Source organism: Trachemys scripta, chromosome 2 (assembly GCF_013100865.1).
Source record: "Trachemys scripta elegans isolate TJP31775 chromosome 2, CAS_Tse_1.0, whole genome shotgun sequence".
Lineage (NCBI taxonomy): Eukaryota > Metazoa > Chordata > Testudines > Emydidae > Trachemys > Trachemys scripta.
Window position 1 is genome coordinate 233,089,776 of NC_048299.1, and position 19,137 is coordinate 233,108,912.

The window sequence follows — 19,137 nt, forward strand, 5'->3', positions numbered from 1 at the left end:
AGACCCTCTAAAGCTAACAACTGGTCTTTTACACATCAGTGTAAATGGCATTGCACACTGACCACTTCCATACCTCCCATTCTTTGAATAGTGGTATATATACACCTGATTCAGGTACAGTAACTCCTCACTTAGTCATCGTGGTTAACGTTGCTGATCAATGAAGGAACATGCACAATTTTAAATGAGCAATACGTCCTTCTAATGTTTAGCAGCTGCCTGCTTTGTCCATTGCTTGCAGGAAGAGCAGCCTGTTGCAGCTAGCTGGTGGGGGGGCTTGGCTGCCAGTCCACACTGGTTTTTCCCCACTCCCTTAAGTTCCCTGTGTAGTAGCTGCCCCCCTCTCCACTGCCATGTGCTGCTCCTGCCCTCTGCCTTGGAGCTGCTCCCTGAGACTCCTGCTTGTGGTGGTGGTGGTGGGGGGGGGGGGAGGAGGAGGAGGAGGAGGGGTAATGTCAGTGTCCTCCTGCACTCTGTGTACTGCATTTTCCATAGAGCAGGGAGGACATAACAGGGCTCAGGATGGAGGGAGTTTGCTAGCAGTAGCTGCAGTCTCAGCAAGCTGATCTAATTAACAAGGCAGTGTACTTAAAGGGGAAATGTGCATCACACACACAGTGTGTTTGTGTGTCTGTCTCTGCAATGCTATCTCCCCTCCCTCCATTCCAGGTGCCATGTGAGAATGAACTCTTGAGGGCTCAGCCAATTGCTAGCTCATCATTTAGCAGTAAGGCATTTCCTGGGAAATATCCCACCCTATGACTCCTCCACCTCAACCAAGCTTCACAATCCTCATCACTGTGTACCAGTATTAAATTGTTTAAGACTTAGTATGTGTATAATATAGTATTTTGTCTGGTGGGGAAAAAAAATTCCCTGGAACCTAACCCCTCATTTACATTAATTCTTATGGGGAAAAGGGATTCACTTAACATAATTTTGCTTAAAGTCACATTTTTCAGGAACATAACTCCTATATTAAGTGAGGTGTTACTGTATATCATTCTGTCTCTTGTTTAGAGCTTCAGTTTCCTACTAACATAGGATTTGGAATGGTATGTGACTGGAAGCCTATTATTAGGGCCCTACCAAATTCATGACCCATTCTGGTAATTTTCACAGCCATATGATTTGAAAATTGGTAAATTTACCATTTTCAGATGTTTAAATCTGAATTTTCAGGGTGTTGTAACCATGAGGTCCTGACTCAAAGGGGAGCTATGGAGAGGGGGTGTCACAGGATTGCCACCCTCACTTCTGTGCTGAGCCCCCTGAGAACAGCTGCATCTACTAGGATCCTGGAGGTGGATCTGATCTCCCCCTGCTGCTGGGAGCACCTAGTCTGGGTGTCCTAGCTGCTCGTCCTGGCCAAGCTGGGGAGGGACAGGACTTGCTCTTTCCCCTACATGGCTGCTCCTGGGGAGAGGGATCAGACCCAGCTCCAGGTACCTTCCTGCTGCTGTAGGAAACCAGGCTGGGCCAGGACTTGCAGCTAGGCACCCACAGCTGGGGTGCTCCCAGCAGCACAGGGGAGATCAGATTTCATAAGGAGGGGCTTATTTCATGGTCTGAGACACATTTTTTATGGCTATGAAATTGGTAGGGGTGGGGCCCTCTCTATTAAACATCTCAATTCAACACTCCAAAAATTAATGGATAATAATCTCTGGGCCATTCCTATGTTGATTAATCTAGAAGCAAAATTTCATTAGGGTGAAATTCTGGGTCTGGTTGTACTGAAATCTCAGGGTACATCTACTTAAGCTGCAATCATGATAGTTAGCTCAGGTCCCAGAGCAGTGAAGCTGCACCACCATGCAGGCTCCTTATGGGAACGTGCCGGTATTTCTTGTCTACAAACTGCAGGTTATTTAGGGGATGCAGTGGGGGGAAGAACCCCATGGGCTGGATGCTCTGGAGCAGTGTGTCTGAGGTCTCAGGACCCTTGGGGATAAGCCTTGCTACAGAGCAGCCCAGTTAGCTCAGCTTAGATCATTCTGATGTTGGACTTTACCAAGAGATGACCATATGTATCTTCCTACATGTGAATCTGGACAGGGATATCCAGGAGTCATAAAATACCTGGAAGTGATTTTAAATTAGCTGCTGCAAAAAATCAGCCCAGCTCTGGGGAAAGAGCTCACAGACCTGGTGACCGAGAATATTGCTAAAAAGACAGAAAAAAGGAAAGAACACCAGAACTAGCAAGCTGTGTTCCCAACCCCACTCCTCATTCCCTTTGCTTTTTGTTGCTTCTCATCCTTCACCTTTCATTTGTATGTTGCCAGAACAGCCTTTGATCCCGCCCTAGAACACCCATAAACATGACAACTGTTTTTAAAAGAGAATAGAACCAAGAACCTCTATATATACACACACACACACACTCTCTCTCTCTCTCTCTCTCTCTCTCTCTCTCCTGACCGGAGAGGCTACCAACCCACTGACAAGACAGCAGGGATGAAATCCTGTCCCTGTTGACGTCAATGGGAGTTTTGCCACTGATGTTGCTCCAAGTTTCAGCGGCAAACACCCATAATTAAGCTCCCAGTACTATCTGCCACTATCTCCCCTAATGTGACCACAGTAGCAGCAGCCTCTTCATGGTTTCTGTCTCCACCCTCACAGACATCAGTACCTGTCATCTTTCTGGACACACTAGGACTCCAGTCTCCATATGCAACAGCCAAGGGATTTGTCCATTCCCCCCAAAAAACAATTTGGTTCAACCTAAACTGTAAATTCAAAAAAAAAAAAAAAAAAGTGACTCAAAAAAGTCCCCCCCAACTGCTAGGTAAAGAGAGATTCTCACTCTCTGGTCCACTGGTTATTCGAGTATTGTCTCGAAAGTGGAACAGCTTCAACAGGAGACACAGAGAGACCCACCCCAGACTATGCTATAACCTATAGGTTTGGGCACTTTCCTGTAACGGAAGAGACCCAAGCACAAATCCCTGCTCCATATCAGGCAGAGCAGGGAATTGAAGCTGGGTCTCCTACATCCCAGGAGAGTGCTCTAATCACTGGCCTAAAAGCTCTAACTTAGGTGTTTCCTACTGCTGTTGCTGCTACCTCCCTCCTTGCCCACCACTGCTTTGTGAATGGCAACTCACTTCCCCACAAAATTTTATTTTGGCCAGAACTATTCAGTGAAATCATGGCAAATACCAGGAGTTTTGTGTTGACCAAAAGTGCATTTTTGGTAAATAAATTATTTGTCCTAAAAATTTCACTCTGCTCTGATCTCTCTCTACCTTGCCTAGCATACCTCCTACCTCAGCCTTTATCACCTGAGTTTTAAGGAACCCAAACAATCTTTGAATAATGAGCAACCACCCCCACTTCCCCTTTGACACACCAGCTGAAGACAAATCCAGACTGCCAGGGCCTGTGGAGGACATTAGTAGTGGCTAGGACTTGCAGGTGGAATGAATTGGAGAGATTGAGAGAATTCCTAATTGATGCGCGTATTGAGGGTCATATGTGGTAATGGCAGAGCAGCCCTCTTCACTGCAGCTAGGTGGGGGAAAAATTGACAAAAAGTTGAAGTAAATCACACAAACACACCCCGTTTGAGCACTGTACTCATGGCAGGGAGAATATAAGATGTTGGTGGAGCCAGGTTTGAGAGCAATCAGATCTTGATCAGTTTAGAGGGAAGTACTTGCTAGGAGTCAGGAAGTATCACCACAGCAGTAATCAAGCCTGGTGTCGGCCTCACAGGCAAATCAGGACGGGACTTCCTAAATCTACAAAAACTGACAGGTCTCTTTACAGCTGATCCCTCTCTAATTGGGGAAAGCTGATTCTTCTGTTTTTTACTGTGTCCCACTATTGAAAAAACTCAATTTTATTTAGAAGCTACCTTTGGGACTAACATCCTTTACTGAACAACTTCCCTTGTGAACTCTGCCAGCTGTAAGGATTTTAGTTTATGCTCAAAGAAATAAAAGGGAAATGATTGGTGTCTTTGCATTGCCTCTCCTGATTGGATGTTGTTGAGTATCACATGTTCAGGGCATCTTTAAAAGGAAGCTATTGAGCTTAGGTAGCTTATAATAGCTTCAGATCTTTGAGAGAGAATAATTTTTTTGGTTAGTAATAGTATCAACTACAGTCTATATCATGTGTGAGTTATTTTTAGGAACCTGGAAACTCATTTCTAGTGAAAACTTTGACAGCTATATGAAAGAACTGGGTAAGGAGTATACTTTAATTCAAGTAGGAAATCTCTCTCTTAATAGATGATTCTGAGAATGTATTTAATTCCATTTATTTACTCAACTTAGTTTTCTACTCATGGTTGCTTCACTTTAGATTGCTGATGCTTATTTGGATTTGGGATAATAGAACATAGTTCCTGGCTTTTCTTTATATTTTACAAATATTTCTTTCTAGCTAATGATTCAGATGATGATGTTCTCTCCCTTTTCCTAATAAGGGGAAGATACTGTTTGAATCTGCCTGGGGCTGTTATCTACTGATAATGCTTTCTTGACTATCAGTCCTCTGAATGAGTTGCTTGTAGAACCCATGCATTAATGCTCACTAATATGCAATAAAAGTTATGAGGGCCCTAATGTAACTATGTGAATGACTGATACCCAGGTATGACAGTTTTTTTACCACCTAGATTTCCCCTCTTTCTGTATTTCTGCTAATCTCTGTGATCTCCTCGGTACTTCAGTTAGCGCCCATTCAGGTGCTCGTGAGAGAGCGTCTACTACATCCACAGACCTCTTCAGCAAGTTGTAGTAAGCTATGTCTCCCTTCTGGATGTGCATGTAAAATCCAAGCTGTTAACTTGTGCTTTTCTTTTCAAGGGGTGGGTTTTACGACTAGGAAACTTGGCAGCCTGGCCAAGCCCACTGTGATCATCAGCATCAATGATGACGTAATAACCATCAAAACAGAGAGCACCTTTAAAAACACAGAGATCTCCTTCAAGCTGGGGGAAGAGTTTGAAGAAACCACAGCAGATGACAGGAAAACCATGGTGAGGGCTAATCCTTCAGGATGTCCTGCAAAGGACACCTGGGTTTGTTTCCTTTCTTGCCTCATGATTATTTTTGTCTTGATATGGCTTTCTTCCTTTTCCCCAATTCCCATAAGTATGGGGGATCCCATGGCTGACTCTAGGGCAATCATGTGCCCACTGTGAACCCACAAACTAAATCCCACCCCTCTTCTAAGGCATTTCAACATCTAAGTCTCTTTGAGGATCCAGGTCTAATGTCTAGGCAACCAGAAAACTCAGGCTTTGTGAATCGCAGGAATTAAGTACCTAGGCTCCCTATATAATGAGAGCAGAGACCAGCACCTCAGAATGGGATCCACAGAAACTAGCATGGTAGGCAGTGAACAGCCTAAGCTAGCCAATGGGAAACTATGATGAGAAGGGTGTGTTGTAAGGTCCCTCCCTCTCACAGAATTGGGTGCCTATGTCTGGGTCAGGGAGGTGCTTATCGCCTGCTTGCAGCCCACAGCTGGAACCCCTCTCCCAAAGTTGATGGCTTAGGTGCCCAAGCTGCCCTATTGCCAGAATGGTTTGGGGAGGAAGAAGTGGCAGTGGTGGCAGCAACCTTCCTTAGCCCAGGAGTTAGGGATGTGGGAGACTTCAGTTGAAATTCCCCACACACACCTGGCCTGAGAAGAAGGGCTTTGTACAGGCATCTCCCACCACTCAGGTGAGTGCCCCAAGTACTTGGCCAAATGAGACTCACTCTGTTGTCCCAATTAATATTTATTTGAAGTAGAATAGCTGCAACAGGAGAGACTGAGTGTCCCGTCAGAATATCCCAGAGTCCATTTGCTTCTCTTGTCTTGACAGAGCACTGTAATCTTGGACAATGGCTCTCTGACTCAGGTGCAGAAGTGGGATGGCAAACAGACCACAATAAAGAGAGCGCTGGTGGATGGGAAGATGGTTATGGTTAGTTCAATTTTTTTTCTTTAACCCCCTCATCTGAGCATTAAATTCTTTTGAAATAGAAAAGCACAGACTAAATGCTGCTGTGACTTATGATGGGGAACATGAGGAATGTAAAAAATACAATGTAGGGAAGTTTCACTTGAAATAAAACTGGTGGAGAGCCCTAAAGAGATCACAAATCAAGCTCTGTATCGCGGTGCTGGAACAACTTGTATAGTGCAGGTGCTGAGACCCATTGAACCAAACTGTAACCCCATATATAATTGAAGCCACTTAAAGCCAGGGGATGCAGCAGCATCCCTACTTCCAGCACCTATGGACTGTGTCATTGTATTAGCTGCTAAGTCAGGGGCTGGCAAACTTTTTGGCCTGAGGGCTGCGTTGGGTTTCTGAAATTGTACGGAGGGCCAGTTAAGGGAGGGTGTGCCTCCCCAAACAGTCAGGCCAGGCGTGGCCTGGCCCTTGCCCCCTATCCAACCTCTCCTGCTTATCACCCCCTGATGGCCTTCTGGGACTCCTGTCCCATCCAACCCTCCCTTCCCCCCCATTCCCTGTCCTGAGAGCCCCCAGAATCCCTGCCTCTGACTGCCCCCTGTCGCCCCCATCCAACCCCGGTCTCATTCCTGACTGCCCCCCTCAGAATCCCTGCCCCTTCTGCCCCATCCAACCCCCCTCTCCTCCCTGCCTGCCCCCATTCAACCCCCCCATTCCCTGCCCTCTGACCACCACCCCAAACTCCCCTGCCCTCTATCCAACCCCTCCCCCTGCTCCCTTACCACGCTGCCTGGAGTACTGGTGGCTGGCCGCACAACAGCCACGCTGCCCGGCTGGAGCCAGCTACGCCACAGCACCAGGTCAGGCCCCGGCACTGCAGCTGTGCTGCTCCAGGAGCTTGCAGCCCAGAGCATTGTGCTGGCGGCAGAGCAAGCAAGCTGAGGCTGCAGGGGAGGGAGCACAGCAGGGGAGGGGCTGGGGGCTAGCCTCCCTCGACAGGAGCTCAGGGGTCAGGCAGGAGGATCCCACAGGTCCCATAGTTTGCCCACCTCTGTGCTAAGTGATGAACAGAAAGGTAGGGGAAGATGGGAGCCCTGCCAATCAAGTGCACTAGGCAGAGAAGTAGAGTATATTTAGTGAGCAGCTAACACTAAAGAATTCCTGGAGGCAAGAAATGTCTGGTTTCTCTTTCTGATGACATGAATATCATAGTGATGGGCACTAAATAAACACTTTTGACTCTGAGAAATGACCAACATCCTTGCCCTACTTAGACTCATAAAATTCTGGTGTGATATTTCAGAAGTTTCAATCAATTTTATTTTCTCCCGCCCTAGGAATGCACCATGAATAATGTCACCTGCACTAGAGTCTATGAGAGGGCCTGAGGAATTCCCATCTCCACACCGGATCAGAACTTGCTGCTGAGAATCCGTTCAGGGACTGTAGCTGCACTACACTGCTGTCTGCTTGCTTCACCTTGGGGAAACAAATGCATTCAAAGCAGTTCTGTAACTAACTTGAAATATTGGTGTCTGTGGCTACTAAATAAATCACTTCTGAACACATGGTGGAATTGTCTACTCTTAGCTGACTCTGTCAGTCTAAAATAGCACTGAAATACAAACTACCATTATCCAGCAGTAGTAAAGATTTAGGTTTGGTGTGGGGGTGGTTTTAATTTTGTGTGGTGTGTGTGTTTGGTGTGTTTTTTTTTTTTTTTTATTTTATTTATTATCCCACTAGGACCATAAACCCTGTCACAGTCATTGCTAGTGATGGTAGAGGGGTGGGGAATCAACAGCCCTAGGCTCACTTCCAGTTTGTTTTATGTTCCTAAACTCATGCTGCAGGGTTTCAGCTGGCTGCCTGCAGGGGTCAAAAGGGATTTTTCTTCCCTCCCTCTACACAATTCCCCACAATGTATTCTGGAGAGGGTGTGTTGGGTGTGTGTGTGTGTGTGGGGGGGGGGGGGGGNNNGGGGGGGGGGGGGGTGGGGGGGGGGGGGGGGGGGGGGGGGGGGGGGGGGGGGGGGGGGGGGGGGGGGGGGGGGGGGGGGGGGGGGGGGGGGGGGGGGGGGGGGGGGGGGTGGGGGTGGGGGGTGGGGGGGGGGGGGGGGGGGTGTGGGGTGTGGTTTTTTTTTTTTTTTTTTTTTTTTTTAATTTGCTTCCTCTGAAGCCTCAGGGATGGCCAGGGGACACTGGGGATGGGATGCTTGATGGGGAGGGCCAGGGCTCTGAGGTTGCACTGATGAGCAGTCTCTCTACTTGGCTGGCTGGTTCTTGCTCACATTCTCGGTCTAGCTGATTGCCGTATGTGAGGTTAGAATGGCATTGACCTGGTGTGGGAGGCAAGAGAAGGTTGCCTTCCTCTGCAGCATATAGGAGTGGGTCACTTGCCAGGATTATTTGGGTATATCTCACTTCATTTCCCTGGCATTGTGGGGGGGCTTGGGTGCTGGTGTAACTCTGTCCCTCCTGTTCCCTGCCTGTGGTGCATAAGTCTAGTCTCCCCAGGGCTGTAAATCAGACCAAACTATTCAGTTTTTGGGTTAAATGTGTAGGTGCTGAGTGGTGGTCTGTGATAGAGCAGAGATAAGATCAGATGATCTGGTGGATCCTCTAGCCTTAACCCCTGTGATTCTAGTAATGGCACATAATATTGCAATGACTGACACTGCTGTTCTAGCTAAAGCAAAAACACTTGCTTCCTCAGCAATTGTCATCTTTATCAAAGAGCTATGTGATGGCAGTTCTCAAATAGATCAATTTCCCAACCTACAAGTGGAGAAGCTCCTCCAAGTTAAGTTCCATAGTACCTGAGCTGTGGGATCAGACACCTGTTTTACTCCAAACAGTATCTAGCCATGGAACTTTAAGAGTGTAATCAGGCAAATAGTCCAACACAGTTACACATGTAAGGTGCTAACTGGAAAGCAAGTATAACTCTACTGCAATAAGCAAATACATTATGAAGCACTTGGAGGAAAAGAACAGTTTAGGAACAGTTACCATGGATTCACAAGGGCAAGTTATGCCTGACCAACCTTCTACAATGAGATAACTGGCTCTTTCAATATGGGGAAAGTGGTGGACATGAGCTACCTTGACTCCAGCAAAGCTCTTGATACGGTCACCCACCATATTCTTGCCAGCAAGTTAAAGAAGTCTGCATTGGATAAATGGACTATACGGTGGATAGAAAGCTGGCTAGATCATCAGGCTCAACAGATAGTGATCAACAGCTCAATGTCTAGTTGGCAGCTGGTATCAAGCAGAGTGCCCCCGGGGTTGGTCCCGGGGCCAGTTTTGTTCATTAATGATCTGGGTGATGGTATGGATTGTACCCTTAGAAAGCTTGTAGATGATGCTAAGCTGTGGGGAGAGGTAGATATGCTGGAGGGTAGGGATAGGGCCCAGAGGGACCTAGACAAATTGGAGGATTGGGCCAAAAGAAATCTGATGAGGTTCAATAAGGACAAGTGGAGAGTCCTGCACTTAGTATGGAAGAATCCCATGCACTGCTACAGGCTGGGGCCCGACTGGCTAAGTGGCAGTTCTGCAGAAAAGGACCTGGGGATTACAGTGAACAAGAAGTTGGATATGAGTCAACAGTGTGCCCTTGTTGCCAAGAAGGCTAATGGCATATTAGGCTGCATTAGTAGGAGCATTGCTAGTAGATCAAGGAAAGTGATTATTCCCCTCTTTTTGGCACTGGTGAGGCCACATATGGAGTATTGTGTCCAGTTTTGGGGCCCCCACTACAGAAAGGATGTGGACAAATTGGAGAGAGTCCAGTGGAGGGCAACCAAAATGATTAAGGGAGTGGGGCACATTATTTCTGAGGAGAGGCTAAGGGAACTGGGCTTGTTTAGTCTGGGGAAGAGTGAGAGGGGATTTGATAGCAGCCTTCAGCTACCTGAAGAGGGATTTCAAAGAGGATGGAGCTAGGCTGTTCTCAGTGGTGGCAGATGACAGAACAAGGAGTAATCATCTCAAGTTGCAGTGGGGGAGGTCTAGGTTGGATATTAGGAAAAACTATTTCCCTAGGAGGATGGTGAAATGGGAGGTGGTGGAATCTCCTTCCTTAGAGGTTTTTAAGGTAAGGCTTGACAAAACCCTGGCTGGGATGATTTAGTTGGGGTTGGTCCTGCTTTGAGCAGGGGGTTGGACTAGATGACCTCCTGCTGTCTCTTCCAACCCTAATTTTCTATGATTCTCTGTAAAATTCCAACAGTTTGCAGCTCAGCTTAGATCTAAACAAAACCAAACTAGAGCAGCAAGATCCCCTAAAGCTAACAATCAGTTTCCAAAATGCTGTGGAAAATGAACTGTACACTGGTTACTTACATACCTCCCATTCTCTGAATATTGGCATATCTGAATCAGGTGTGATTCTTTCTCTTGTTCTTACATCTTGAGTTACTCAATATCCTGAAAAGGTCATGGGACTGTAGGATTCTTAGCTATCACACTTCAACTAAATGTAAAATATTTGGATCATAGAAGTTTGTTTAGGGGTGTTTCTCTAGTGTGTTCATCCTCCCCTTTACCAGCAGAGCATTCCACTATGGTGATAGGATAACTTGTAGGCTATGACTTACTTTTCCAGTTGTCTTTTAAAAGAGTGGCCAGAAGTAAATTTCCTGAGGTAATGCAGAACACAAACTCTAGGCTTCAGTTCCCTGCTTCTCCAGTTTCCTTTGTTCCCTTTATAGTCCACCACTTGGATTCTACTTCCACCCTAACACATTAATGCTTTATTTTGTTTTTTAAAAAATACACACTCATCTAGTAGCTGTTTGACAGCAAGTGGCCTCCCTCGCCTTTTCCTCTTATGATTTTTCTGCCTTTTGTACAAGGCAGGAAAGGTGCTTCCAACACCAAAAGCAACCAATAGTGTGTTATCTCAGCTCACCCTGATGCTGGATTTTACCAGGAGATGACACAGCAAGAATTTCCCCATGTGTGAATCTGCAGAGGAGTGGCCATGAGACATACGACACCATGTGATTTGAAAAATTGTCCATCTGCAACTGCAAAGATCACTCCATTTCTTGGAAAAGTGATCACAGAACTGGTGATAGAATTTTTTTAAAAGAAAAAAAGATTTAGAGATAAGGAAAGAAAGCACAGATCTAGCAAGGTGTATGCCAAATCCCACTGCTTACTCCTTTTACATTTTGCAGCATCTCATCTTCCATTCCTCATGTGTATATTGCTGGTACAGCCATCAATCCTGCACTAAGACACCCATAAAAATGAAAACTGTTTTTAAAATATAGTAGAATCAAAAATCTTCATGCCCCACTACCTTCCTCCACCAGGGCCAGAAATACAGGCAGCCCATTGATACCAAGCATGAAATCCTGGCCCCATTGAATCAATGGGAGTTTTGCCAGTGATGTTGCTCCAGGTCTCAGAAGTAAACACCATAATTCAGCCCCAAGTACTATCTGCCTCCTCCATAGGGCCTTTTGGGGGCAGAACTCTGAAGTCACTAGCTCCATTAATATGGCCGCAAGAGCAGCAGCATCTTTATGGTCCCCGTCTCCAGTCCCAAAGACATCAATACCTGTATTCTTTTTGGACACCCTGGGACCGCAGACTTCATTTGAAGCAGTCAAGGGGTTTGTCTGATCTCATTGCTCTGCCTTGCCTTATATGCCTCCTGCTGTAGACTTTGTCACCTGTTGGAAGGACAATGTCTACTTGACAATAAATTAAATGTTGTCACAGCTACAATGTATTCCCAGGTCACCCAGCCACGTTTGTACTTTTAAAGCCACATGTCCCTAGTTTTTTAAATGTCTTGTTCTCCCCTAGTGCTCTGTGAGAGATGCACACAAACAACAAATGGAACTGACTATGCATAAAGTGTTGTCCAATGAACAAAGCAATCAAACAATAAACAGATAAAATATTAGTTTAACCTCTTTCATTTATAAGAATCTTAGGAGTAATTGTCTCTGTAGTAGGTAAAATAATCTCAGACACAATGAAGTTTTAAAATTAATATTCTGTTGTTTTTTCAAATACCCATTTTCTTTTGTTGTTATGTTGATACGGGAAAGACCCACTAACACCCATTTTGCTGTTTATTGGTGTACTGTAGCCTTCTTTGTTAATTCTGGTGTTCCTTTAAAACTACTGCTGCTCTCATTTAGCAAAGCAGGTAAGAAGTTCTTCTGTTGGGGAAATTTTTTTTGAAGCTATGAAACATGGTGTGTTTGGACTTTAAGATGTTATCAAAATGTCAGGATCCTGTTAGGATAATTCATTCAACTTTAAGGTGTTGCTACCACTTTTGATTGGGGTTTTGCGCTAAAAGAAATGGAGCCTCTGATGTAATCTGGTCCTGGAATGGATTCTCCAAAAACACTTCAGTTCCCATTGGTCAGCCCCAGATAATCACATGTTCAGGCCATCTTTATAAAGAAGCTATCTAAGGTAGTTTCTCCATTTTCTTTTGCTCCTTCTCACTGAGAGTTGCTGACTTTTCCCTGTGGTGTGTTACTTAACAAGTCCTACAGAATGTGTGACCAGTTTGTGGGAATCTGGAAGTTTGTCTCCAGTGAAAAATTTGAGGACTATATGAAAGAACTGGGTGAGAAAAATGATACTGTGATATTTGGGGATGTCCCATTGTTCAGCAAGGAAAGTGTAACTAGCCACATACTCTGTCTTGGGATTTCTTTCATTGTTCTTAGGGACTCTTGCTTATGTAGTTCCCTAGTACTCAATAAGGAAAAAATGAGGCTGTATCAGAGTTTAAATTCCTTTATTAAAAAAAAAAAAAAAAAAAGTTGCTTCAGTTAACTAGAAATACCTACTGTGTCTTCCTAGATTTTTATAAGATTCTGACCTTGCATCTTCTTAGGCAGGGGATTAGGATTGAAAGGGAAGAAGCTGCTGCTATAACATTGTAGGTGTAATTTGCTTGTTCAGTAGTACGTGTAGAGAAAGTCTTATTTAATATTGGATGGCCACTTTCTGTCTTGATAATGGGGACATAAAAGGGCAGGCTCTGGCTCCTAGCATCTACCACTATAAAGCAATGGAAGCTAAAAAACTGAAGGCTAAATCTTGTTTTGATCTATGCTGGTGTACATCCGGAGGGATTCAATGGCATTGTCTTAAATTTTCTGTTGTAAGAGACCAAAATGTGGATGTTGGTATCAGAGACAGCAATATCACTAATAACTTACTATTCCTGGGACCAGAGTGCTTAGGTGAAGCAGTAGATGGCTAACAGCTGAGCTATAATTTACCCTCTTTTAGGGTTCCAATCTAAAACCTGCATAGCTTTGGGGTTCACTGATTGGGTTAAAGACTTCTACCCTGCAATTAGTGCTTTGCTGAGAGAACTGTAGCAGCAGAATGTACCTTTAAACTGAAAATGCAAAGCTCATAAAGCTGACCTCCCTACACCAGCTCTTTCTAGATTCCATGTGGGACAGAGTTTGTTGGCTGCTGATGGTGTGTGTGTGTTTTACAGGCCTGTCTTCTGTATAAATAAGAGGTCTAAGTAGCCTGGTTGTCAGGTGGCTAGAAACATTCAGATCAGATGAGGCATTGAGCCTGAACTCCCAACATGTGTTTGGAATGTCCCACACAGAGAGGATAGACACTTTAAAGAAATGTCTTGGTTCCTGATGGTGAATGTGTCTTGTGCCTCTGCAGGTGTGGGTTTAGCCACCAGGACACTGGGCAGCCTGGCCAAACCCACTGTGACCATCAGCATGGATGGTGATGTGATAACCATCAAAACAGAGAGTACTTTTAAAAGTACTGAGGTCTCCTTCAAGTTGGGAGAGGAGTTTGAGGAAACCACAGCAGATGACAGGAAAACCAAGGTGAGTACTAAAGCAGCATTCATTCTTCATTCCCATTACTCCATTGAAGAGAAACAAACTGAAGGGAGAAAGTGCCCTATTTAAACAAAGGGTTCAGGGAATGTGAAACTTGGTTCTGGGTTAAATACCATTTAAAATCTCTAACTCATTTTTAACCATCAGTGCCTGCTGTTAGACAACAAGAATGGGAGCAGTCAACTTTGCTAGCATGTGTTCTTGTATTAACACAAACACAAATAGCTGAGTTGGAAACATCTGGGGGACTTCTCTAGTTCTAAACGTCAGACTGTTCTCCCCACCCCCCAACTCTCAGATTCTGGTCAATTACTCTCTCTGCAGAGCATTGTCACCTTGGAAGACGGCTCACTAACTCAGGTGCAGAAATGGGATGGTAAAGAGACCACAATAAAGAGAAAACTAACAGATGGGAAGATGATTGTGGTGAGTGAAATCACTTGACTACTGGCTAGTGGTATTAACTATATCTTAATGGAATTGCATCAGGGCTGACTCAAGCAAACCCAGGGCTTTCTAAAAAGCCACTTAATTGCATTCCTTCTGACTGCCTAGACTATGATTTAGTGTGGAACTATTCCCCACCTGCCTCAAATCTCTATACCAGCTTGGGATGGGAAGCAAAGCTCAGTCCCATGTTGTGGAAGAATTAGCTGGTGAATGGGTGGCAGCACTGTCCAAACTGCTGCTGTAACCAGAAAAACCCTGTTTGAATTGCGTAGTCAAAGTGCACCTATGCTCCAATGGAAGTGGGGTAAGATAAACAAAATGGAAGCAAATGAGAACTACCTAAACATGACACAATCTTGGGATGGTGAAGGCTGAGATGAAGTGATGAGCTCCATTGTCTTATTGCAATAATGGACAAACTGTCCTTCCCTCTTCTGCTTAAATTGAAGAAAAAGGCAAAGAACCCCTATATGTATCTAGGGAATTACTAAAATACTATTACTATAGTTCTGAGGGGGCAGAAAAGATTGGCTCTTATTTCAACAGCAGTCTGAATCTCACTGATAGTTCATGAGTTTCAATAAACTCCTTTTTCTTACAGGAATACACCATGAACAATATCACTTGCACTAGAGTCTATGAGAGAGCATGAGTAAACTCCATGTCCAGGAGTGTATCTAACTTGGTCTGAGAATGAGTTCAGGTCAAGGAAACTACTACACTTCTCCTGCTTCTTAGTTTCTTTTCCTGAAGAAAAGGCCTAATGGGTGCAGAATCCTAATTCCAAACACTAATGTAACCAGAAATGTTAATGTGGTTGCTCAATAAAATCTTCCAAAATAATTAATGTCTCTGACCAAATGTTAATGTGTTGTAGATTACAATGTGGTTAATATAATTCTACATATGCATGCTCATTTTTGTGCACAGCCAATCTGCACTTAAATTATAAACAATGTGGTTATTTACTTGGAGGTGTAACAGATATAGTAATACCATTCTACATAAAAATTAAATGCTGAAAGGACTTGGTCTGTCAACAGGAGTGGCTGGGGTGAGTTAATTTCCAAGTTTGTACTAGTCCTGGTCTGTTATGGAGTCAATCACTTCATAGGGGATCTACTGGAAAGCTAGATTATGTCCCTTCTGTGGGCTATCTTATACAAGAGACTTTGAATTTTTTATTTCTGCCTTAATTGAGGTGTGCTAGTCTTATGTATTCAGAGTGTGGGGATATAAGATCTCCTTCTGAAACCTGAAGCTGTATTCAGTACTGGAGCTCTAACCCAGGAAGTCTTCAAACTTTCTCCAACAAGGACTTCCAAAAACAGCTGTAGTTTCTTATGTTCCCAGTCCTCTGAGGTGAGATCAGTGTTGCTACAAAAAACAGGTGGTTGGTTTTTGGGAGGAGAGACTAGACTTCTACCTTCTCTCCTACTACTGGGCTCCAACTTATCCAATCCCAGAACGGTTTGGAATATAGTTCATTAGATAAGAACTAGCTCTTTAGACTAAGCTGTCACACCTGTGGTCAGTAGATGCACTAAACTGGAGCTTCTCCACCTTTACATGAGGGCTTTGGAGTAGGTCCTTTCTCTGGCCTCTTCGTCAAAGCAAGCTTGAATCATCTCTTCAATCCTCCAATTTTTGGCAGAGTCCACCTTCTACACATCACATAAGGCCTATTTCTTATCCCCAAGGCATTGATGAAATGGAACTTTCTTTAAATCAAAGAATAAAGATGGTGAGGAGGCAATTGAGTGCATTCAGTGGTAAGGAGCCAAGGGGTCACAGCATCTGGTTCCTCACCACCTCTTAAGCTGTGTTACCCTGTAGCAGTGTAGTCAGGAGGGAAAGGCCAAAGTACAAACACAAAAGGAGTGAACAGCGCTTCATGTTTCTGAGATCCTAAAAGCTGCTGGGTTTTTGGAAATATTTGTTGTATCATAACTGTCCACCTTGACCTCCCACTCTGAAAAATGCTGCTCTAAACAGATCTTCAGACTGCTGTGGGCTATAATACTTTTTGTCTAATTGGGGTTAGGGTGGCGGTGGTATATAGGTCAAATGATTAGATGTTTCCTTCTGGCCTTACCTCTGATTCTATGAATTTTATTTAATTGCTAGTTGAGATCACTAGCTCAGTCTCTCAGTTCTGCTTATCCATTAACTCAGTATAACTCTAGACCATGAGGGAAAAGAGTGCATCTTTCAACAATTAGCAAATCTCTTGTTTCTATGATTTTTATGGGGAGAGGGGCAGACTGCTGTGCCCACAGACTTCAAGAGGGGGTTAGAATACATGAGGGATCTAGTTAGTATCTAATGTTTAAGCAAGCCAAACATCCTAGCCCTACTGTAATTAATAATGAACTGTGTAAACAAACCAAGTAGGCTGAAGTGCATTTAAGTGCTTCTGTCAACTGACATGGGGCTGCTGTGGTGTAGATGGTCAGCCTGCTACGTAGCACATGAACTGCCTGTTTGGAGAGGCTAGCCTGAGGCTGTGGCCTAAGCGCTGGCCCCAGGTCTCTTGGGTCCCAGCCCGCTTCAGGGAAGAGGAGCAGCCTGGATTGGGGTCATGGGGGTGGGGGGAAGGAGGCTTGGCGCAGAGTGTGGGTGGGGCCATGCCCGGCTGTTTAGGGAGGCTCAGCCTCCCCTGGCCTGCGATACCAGCTGCCCACAGTGCATCCTAAACTGGGGATCCTTCATCATGGGATCCTAGAGCCCACCCACCAGCCCAAACCTAAATGTCTACACTGCAATTAAACAGCCCTGTAGCCTGAGCCTGCATCAGCTCGCATGGGCCAGCTGTGGATGTTTAATTGCTGTGTAGACACACCCATGGTGAAAAAGGAACGACCAAAACGTCAGTAGGTTTGGGTCTTGCAAGCAGTGGTTGTTCTCAATAATTTAAATATGCTCCATTGCGTCTTTTTACAAAACTATCTTTAAGTGTAATGGAAAAAACACTCTTTCTAGTAGAGGATTCATAAAGGTCTGTAGTAACCTATTAAAATTCTTACTAATTGAACTGTAGACTATTACAAAGCAATGGCTGGGTGTTGCTATAAGGCTACCTACCCACCATTAAAAATCTCTCTTCTTAGTAGATTAAAAGACACAATAACTTCTTAAAATTGGAAGTCAAATCCTGGGAGGGAGATTTCCACACTTGAACCATTCTTTTTAGGTGACAAATCTGAGGAATTGCCCCAGATTGAGATGTTGGCAGAGGGGCTTTTGGAACAGATTGATACATTAATCAATAAGAAGTCACCAGGACCAGATGGCAATCACACAAGAGTTCTACGGAACTCAAATATAGGGTGACCATATGTCCAGGTTTCCCCAGACATGACCTCATTTTTGATCCTCTGGATGGATTTTGCAAATAAGATGCAATGGCTGGGATTTTTGTGAGCCAATGTTGCAGCTCAGAAAGAGCTGTCTTCATGCCCCAGTTGGCCCCTTCCCTCCAGCTGCCAGACCTTGCCGTCCCAGTTCCCAGGTGTGGGGAGGGGGCCTGCAGGGAGGCGCTGGCTGATGCTGCATCTGGGGCCTGCACCAGCCACCGTGCTGCTGTCACAGGGAGTGACACTGGCCCCCACCTTGAGAGTGAGGCTGCAGGTATCCCCTCCAACAGCTTCCAGGTGTCTCTCCCAGTACACACACACACACACCCCCTACCAGGACCTTCCAAAACCCTATCCTAGTACAAACACACTCCTCCAGTACCCCCACAGAACTCCCTGAATACCCCTCCCAGTTCACATGCACCTCTAGCATCCCCAAATACCCCCTCCCAGTACACTCACCCCTCCAGCACCCCTCAAATACTTCCTCACAGTACACACACACATACCCTTCCACCACTCCCCAAATGCTCCTTCCCTGCCTCCCTTCTCTGGCAGTGTCTCTTTTTGGGAACCTGAAATATGGTAACCCTACTCAGGTCAGGCTATGCCTGCTACAGTAATGAAAGTAGACGTTACTACCTGCGGCTCATCAAACCCACTGCCTTCTGGGTAGCCCAGGAGGGCGTAAGGCTAAGGGAGCAAACTATTACAGAAAAGCCCCACTGCCTTGTGGGTGAATTCAGGAGAATGTAAGGCTATGAGAGTAAACTCCGACAGAAAATCTGGAGTGGAGCACCAAAGGCGGTCAGGTACTAATATTTTAGTGTCTTTCTAGCAACTCTTGCAGCGGATCAGGTACCAGACATATTGGTTTTTCCTCTCCTCTGGATTTTACTGGTGATGCCGAGAGGGGGGGTCCTGGTTCATGGGCAACTCAGGACCTCCATATCATCTGCCCTGCCTTGCGCCCTGGAGAGGTACTCCAGCTTTGCCTTGAGTGTTGCCACAACACAGGAGGCAGCAGTCACCAGTTCTACAAACTCAAATATGAAACTGCGGAACTACTAGCCGTGATATATAACCTATCACTTAAATCAGCCTCTGTACCAGATGACTGGCAGATAGCTAATGTAATGCAGATTTTTAAAAAAGGCTCCAGAGGTGATCCTGACAATTACAGGCCAGTAAGCCTAACTTCAGTAGTGGGTAAATTGCTTGAAACTATAGCAAAGAAAAGAGTTATCAGAGCCACAAGTGAACATCATACAAAATTACTCAAGATAGTTAAGTCCAAAGCTGTCTGCAAAGAGTTACAAAGGGATCTCACAAAACTGAGTGACTGGGCAACAAAATTGCTGATGAAATTCAGTATTGATAAATGCAAAGTAATGCACATTAGAAAACATAATCCCAACTATACATACAAAATGAGCTCTAAATTAGCTGTTACTGCTCAAGAAAGAGATCTTGCAGTCATTGTAAATAGTTCTTATTTACGCTCAATGTGCAGCAGCAGTCAAAAAAGGTAATAG

The 19,137-nt window shown here is 44.9% G+C and overlaps 2 protein-coding genes across 2 annotated transcripts; both read left to right on the top strand.

Moving 5' to 3' along the window:
* The first annotated feature begins 4,076 nt into the window (after positions 1–4,076).
* LOC117873613 (fatty acid-binding protein, adipocyte-like) lies at positions 4,077–7,438 on the top strand. Its single transcript, XM_034763189.1, has 4 exons — positions 4,077–4,198; positions 4,824–4,996; positions 5,831–5,932; positions 7,264–7,438. The coding sequence occupies exons 1-4, from the start codon at positions 4,126–4,128 to the stop codon at positions 7,312–7,314; spliced, it is 399 nt and encodes a 132-aa protein (XP_034619080.1). The 5' UTR covers positions 4,077–4,125; the 3' UTR covers positions 7,315–7,438.
* Positions 7,439–12,459: 5,021 nt separating this feature from the next.
* On the top strand, positions 12,460–14,898 carry LOC117873615 (fatty acid-binding protein, adipocyte-like). Its single transcript, XM_034763191.1, has 4 exons — positions 12,460–12,532; positions 13,609–13,781; positions 14,121–14,222; positions 14,848–14,898. The coding sequence occupies exons 1-4, from the start codon at positions 12,460–12,462 to the stop codon at positions 14,896–14,898; spliced, it is 399 nt and encodes a 132-aa protein (XP_034619082.1).
* The last annotated feature ends 4,239 nt before the right edge of the window (positions 14,899–19,137 follow it).

Bases quoted from the DNA above. Each gene is read 5' to 3' on its own strand.
- LOC117873613 (XM_034763189.1), top strand. From the start codon at position 4,126: ATGTGTGAGTTATTTTTAGGAACCTGGAAACTCATTTCTAGTGAAAAC. The intron at 4,997-5,830 runs GTGAGGGCTAAT...TTGTCTTGACAG, and splicing joins CAGATGACAGGAAAACCATG to AGCACTGTAATCTTGGACAA. The intron at 5,933-7,263 runs GTTAGTTCAATT...CTCCCGCCCTAG, and splicing joins TGGATGGGAAGATGGTTATG to GAATGCACCATGAATAATGT.
- LOC117873615 (XM_034763191.1), top strand. From the start codon at position 12,460: ATGTGTGACCAGTTTGTGGGAATCTGGAAGTTTGTCTCCAGTGAAAAA. The intron at 12,533-13,608 runs GTGAGAAAAATG...GTGCCTCTGCAG, and splicing joins GGACTATATGAAAGAACTGG to GTGTGGGTTTAGCCACCAGG. The intron at 14,223-14,847 runs GTGAGTGAAATC...TTTTTCTTACAG, and splicing joins CAGATGGGAAGATGATTGTG to GAATACACCATGAACAATAT.